Source organism: Arachis ipaensis, chromosome B06 (genome assembly GCF_000816755.2).
Source record: "Arachis ipaensis cultivar K30076 chromosome B06, Araip1.1, whole genome shotgun sequence".
NCBI lineage: Eukaryota > Viridiplantae > Streptophyta > Magnoliopsida > Fabales > Fabaceae > Arachis > Arachis ipaensis.
The window spans coordinates 133,341,512-133,346,924 of NC_029790.2; the positions used below are offsets into that span (position 1 = coordinate 133,341,512).

General features: G+C 34.7%; 2 protein-coding genes across 3 annotated transcripts in view; one reads left to right on the forward strand and one right to left on the reverse strand.

The window, feature by feature from the left end:
* Positions 1-4,082, forward strand: part of LOC107605509 (RNA-binding protein 24-A) — a gene marked incomplete in the record, with an annotated part of 5,391 nt that extends 1,309 nt beyond the window's left edge. Inside the window, 8 exon segments of the mRNA XM_016307404.2 lie at positions 224-514; positions 632-755; positions 1,409-1,538; positions 2,024-2,060; positions 2,164-2,404; positions 2,937-3,047; positions 3,136-3,232; positions 3,477-4,082. Coding sequence (XP_016162890.1) covers positions 284-514; positions 632-755; positions 1,409-1,538; positions 2,024-2,060; positions 2,164-2,404; positions 2,937-3,034 — 861 coding nt within the window.
* Positions 5,342-5,413, reverse strand: part of LOC107605510 — a 9,036-nt gene continuing 8,964 nt past the window's right edge. For both annotated transcript variants that reach the window (XR_002349495.1, XR_001612527.2), the window contains one exon: positions 5,342-5,398. The gene's annotated coding sequence lies outside the window, so the exon portion shown is untranslated. The remainder of the gene's footprint in view (positions 5,399-5,413) is intronic.

A 5,413-nucleotide genomic window follows, 5' to 3' on the forward strand; every position in this document is an offset into this window, starting at 1 on the left:
TATATTCGCCGTTCTTCGAAACTCTTCTTCCTCTGGTTCTCAGTATATTCCTTTGTAATCTACTTCTTCTTCCTACTGCGCACCTTTCTTTGTTTTTTCCTTCTCTTTCCTTGATCACGTGGATGCCTGAGTTTCCCCCTATCCCTTCCCAATCTGAATTCAGTATCATTTTGTATATTCTTCTCAGTGATTTTCATTCCTCTTATGTTGTTTTCGTTTTCAGTGTTCTCATTTTGTCCTTGTGGGTGCCTGTGGAGGAGAATCGTCACCATCTTGATTGTTAATGGCATACCAAGCGATTCAGGGCCCAAGCTCGGGATCGAGTTCAAGTTCGGGGTTTCAGTTATTGAACTCTCCTTTCGGTGACACCACATACACCAAGGTTTTCGTCGGAGGGCTGGCATGGGAGACTCAAAGTGAAACCATGCGCCGCCACTTCGAGCAATTTGGTGAAATTCTTGAGGCGGTAGTCATCACTGACAAGAACACCGGGAGATCCAAAGGATATGGTTTTGTGAGTATCTCTTTATTCCACTGTAATTGCTAGCTACTACTTCAAAAAAAAATTGTTGGTTTTGCAAGTTTATACTATTAGAATGACTTGGTTTCTGCATGGAATTGGAGGGTATAGGTGACTTTCCGGGATCCCGAGGCTGCTAGGAGAGCGTGTGCTGATCCAACTCCAATCATTGATGGTAGAAGAGCTAATTGTAACTTGGCTTCACTCGGTCGACCACGCCCTCCGCTGCCTTATGGTATTCTATTACTAAATTCATTCTTCCACTGCCTCAATTAATTGACTACATTTACTGAGTACCTTGACTGATGTTTATGCTACGCTCCAATTGCGCATACTAAAATTTGAGTACATTGACTGATGTTTCATCGTTGCTTCTATCATCATTGGTCTTGTCGTTTTTACTACATTTAAAATATATATATTATTTTGGAGATGGTTGGAAACCCACATTTACATGCCCATGTTATCAAGATAAATTTGTGGGCGGTGATTTAAAGTGCTTGATTGCTTGTATTTTCTGTGGAGTTTGGGTTTTTATCTTTTATTTTTTTTAGAACATGTACTGTTATCTAAAGAACACGTACTTCATCCTAAATATGCAAGGTGAGCGTTTATCTGATTTACTGTGATTGTCTCAACTTTTCTTTTGGTCCACAATTTCTTATTTCTGCTAAGTGCTCATGCATGTCAATGTATGGTCAATTTAAAATTAGTTTGATCTCTCTGATTGGCCCATTTACCAATTCAGTCTACTTTCCTTAAACAATTTTGTTGACTTGTGCCCAAGCAATATTTCATTGTTATGAGTACTGTTGTAGCATAAACATAGTCTACTTCTTTCCACATGGGTTACTTTTATTTGGTGCTTGATTCCTTTGTCGTTTATAGGACGGATAAGACCAGCCTCCCCATATGTTGGAGGTTTGCAACCAGCGAGAGGAGCCTTTTTGGGAAGTTTCGGCTACCAGCAACCAGTTTCATACGGCTATCAACAGGGGTTGGTTTATCCACCTTATGGGTGAGTTGGATGTTATGCCCCATTGAGATAATTTGATTTAAAGATTTGTTTGTGTCTTTGTTGTCAATAGTTACTACTACTTTAGCTTCTTCTATATACTTGTCACATCTATGGATATATCTCCAATATTATTACTATTTGTTGTCAAGTGATATTGCTATTGAATGTTAAAACCCAAAACTCAACCTGGTTAAGGCATTTTTTCATATGGCGATCTTTATATACAATTACAACATGTGGCATCCTCGTAGTAGGGATTAATTAGGATAGGAGAATCGTATAGAATAAGGCATTAGTTGTTTATTGTTTAGTGGAAAACTTATGTCAACGGAACGTAATAAAAACTAATCATTTGCTACATTTATCTTTAAGTATGTGAGGTGTTCCTAACTACATTTGCATTGTGCATCAGGATGTATTACACCAGAATCATGCTATAGAGGTGATCTTTTCCATTATATGTGGTTGTTTTTTTATCCTTGCAGGTATACAACGTATGGACCTGAATACGTCTACCCACAGGTCATATTGATTTTTATTTTTATTTTTTCAATTTGGCTTAGGAAGAATTTAGTTTTATTGATCTTCTGCTGACTATTTCTACCTCTGTCATCTTGTTTAATAGAGTATGTACAATCCATATATGGGTCAGCAGTACCTTCAGATATATGGAGTGCCTGGTGCAGTAAACACAACCATTTATCCCTCCTATGGACAAGTGGGTCAGGCTATGCCTAGTGGACATGGGTATACAGCAATGCAAGGCTATACAATACAAGGCCATCAGATCGTGCCATATGGTGGATCTAATGTTAATGCGATGTCAACTTCACCTATGCCTGCCATTCAAACACCATATCCTAGTGGTACACACTGCTTTTTTTTTATTGACTTGTAAACACTCTTGTACTTTTCACTTGTGATTGTAAGAGTTCTGCAACATAGTTGATTTGGAGGTTGTTTTGTAGGCTTTTTTGAGACATGAAAGCTGATATACATAGGAACTAATATTCACAGTAAAACCTATAATAAGCAGTGATATTCCAGAAATGCATAGACTTCCCAGTTGCTAGTATATCTTTCTGCAAAGCGGTTAATTAACGAAATGAAAATATTGCCTATGTAAGCATTTTAGTTACTAATTAACATTTGATAGAATGTGGAGATAATTGATAATATAGAGCTAGATTGAAGTTTAGATGGATACCGAGTATTAAATTTGTATTTGATCAGCACTTAGTATAGGCAAGTTTTTTATTACTGTATCCAATGTAGAATGATGCTGTCAGATGTGCATGTAGTCATGCTGCATTTCACTATCACTACTGATAAAATCTTCTTGAAGTTCACTGTTGATGTATGTGATTACTGATTTTGCAATTGTGTTGACCATTTCAGGAATCGCTGCACCAGTTCCAGGCCAACCACAATTTATTGTTCCTGCTCCTTCTCCACAGTTTATGCAAGGCAGTGGTCCTGACCAAACCGCTGGGTGAGGGGGCAAATAAGGTGGGCCCTTCACTTGTATTTCTACTGGTACTGTATATCTCTATGTTATGTCCAGCATGAATTATGCTTTGAAAGTACTATGTTGCAGGTACCATTAGTGTGCAGCAGGACTAGAGCAGTGGAACTGCTACTTGAGTGGCGGACTTCCAATCTAGCCTTGCAAGTTATTATTTTGCATTCTAGAGGTACTTTTGCTTTGCTTTGCTTCTAGATTGAGGTTGAAATGGGTTGATTCCCATATGAACAGCTCATGATCGACAACTATTTTTCCCCTTTCACTGTTCTCACAATGCATGGCATGATTGTCTATTTTTTGGGTCAAGTATAGCTTTTATGTTTTGCTGGATGATGTGTGAATTTACCATTTAATTTGTTAGTTTGAAAGTGAAATTGTTTGGCATTGAAACCAATGTGTTTTATGATGTGCAGGTCATATATAGTCATGCTCACCAGGTTGTGTATAAGTTGGCTCCAGATGGCAAAGGAAACTGGAATCTGCGGGCTGCTTCTTTTCCATTTGGATGTTTACACTAGTGTATTTATACCTGATACTGCAATTACTCAGAAAGAGTTATGGTAGTATTGGATCAATGGGTGCTGGAATCGGTTTTCTGGTAGCCATGTAGGAATAAACCTTATGTAAAAAAGAAAATCATGTCTGAATCAAAATATGATTCTTTGTAGTCATGTCCAGCATTGAGTTTGTAGATAGTTGTCAATGTTGGGTGAATTTGTGTGACGATGGATGGGCCATCACATTGAATGTGATTTTTGTGCATATTAGTTCTCATAGGTTCTTCAACAATTCTAGAAACACGGGTGTAATTTAATGATTTTAAGAAACCTGCTATTTATGCAGGGTAGAACCATCAAGTATATTCCATTTTAGAGAAGATTGCATTGTTACCTCTGTTTTTCACATTGGGCACCTAGTTCTTGTTCTTATTTCTTTTCATCCTTTGTCAAGCTGTTATTATAGATGTCCTCACATGTAATAACCTCTATATTGTTCTCATTATTTATTCAAATTTTTCATACAAGGTGAATTGCATTGTAATATATATTTTTGACAAGAAGGATTAGTAAGATTAGAAGGAAAAACAAAAGAAAAGATTTTCTATATTGATAATAAACTATTTTACATTATAGTAAACGTAAATATAAAAATCACATAGAAAAAATTAAGTCCTAACAATGATGAAAATATGTCAAATATTTGCTTATAACAAAGTCTCAAGTCCCACGAGTGAAGTTATAAATTTGAATTACATATTATTAATGGAGTTATGGCCGTATGTTACATGTTTTATTATCTTGTATTTTGCCAGATAAAAATGTCTTATTTTAATTATATCAAGTATTTAAAATATTTTTTATTTTAATAAATAATAATATATACTATATCTAAATTTATTTTAAGAATATATATTAAGAATAAGACCGGACACGCTGACACGTGATGGTATTTAGATGTGTCCAAGTGTGTCTGGAGAAAAAAATTTTATTTTTTATTGAGACACGGTTTGGACACAGCAGACACACGTGTCGGACGAGTATCGGTAAGTGTCGTGTCCGAAATGTGTCCGACACGCAGACACGGTGTCCGTGCTGGCGTGCTTCATAGCATAAAATTGTTTATTAAAAAAATTGAACTTAATAAGCAAAGAACGTGAATAGTTATTATTTCAGGATATTTAAGTTCAGTTTGGGTAAATAGTTTAATTAAACTCTTTTTAAAAAAATAGTTTAAACAATAAATGTTTATATTAAAAGTAGTTTATAAATAAGTGATTTTATATTTGGTTTTTTAGTTTTAAAAATACTTATTTTAAAAAAATGTGATTAAAAAAATTTTATTATGAAAAAAGTCTTTTTTTTTAATTTTTCATAAGCACTTAAATAATTTTTTAAAAAACTACAATTTAATTTTAAAAATTGTATCAGATATTAACACTACGTCTTTTCATAAATTAAAAATTTAAAAAAAGTTACTTATGAACCTATTCAAATAGATTCTTAGTATTGGGAATGAATCCTCTCAATTATTAAAAAAAATTGACAATATAAAGTGTGATCTCTAACCTTTCATTGTTCTCTTTCATATTTATTCTTAATCCCACTTATAAAATTAATGGTGAGAGATTACATTTTACTCCCTCAATTGTTAAAAAAAATGGAAAGGATCAATTCCCCTTAGTATTTACTCAAACTCCCGAAAAAGATTGGAGCTGATGATAGGGTGGTCTAAAACTCGTTAGATACTCATGAGATGGTAGTTGGAACATCTGTAAAGCTTGGTCTAAAACTCTTGAAAATACTCATGAGATGGCAGTAGGAATATTTGGAAAGCACTCTGGTACCAAAAT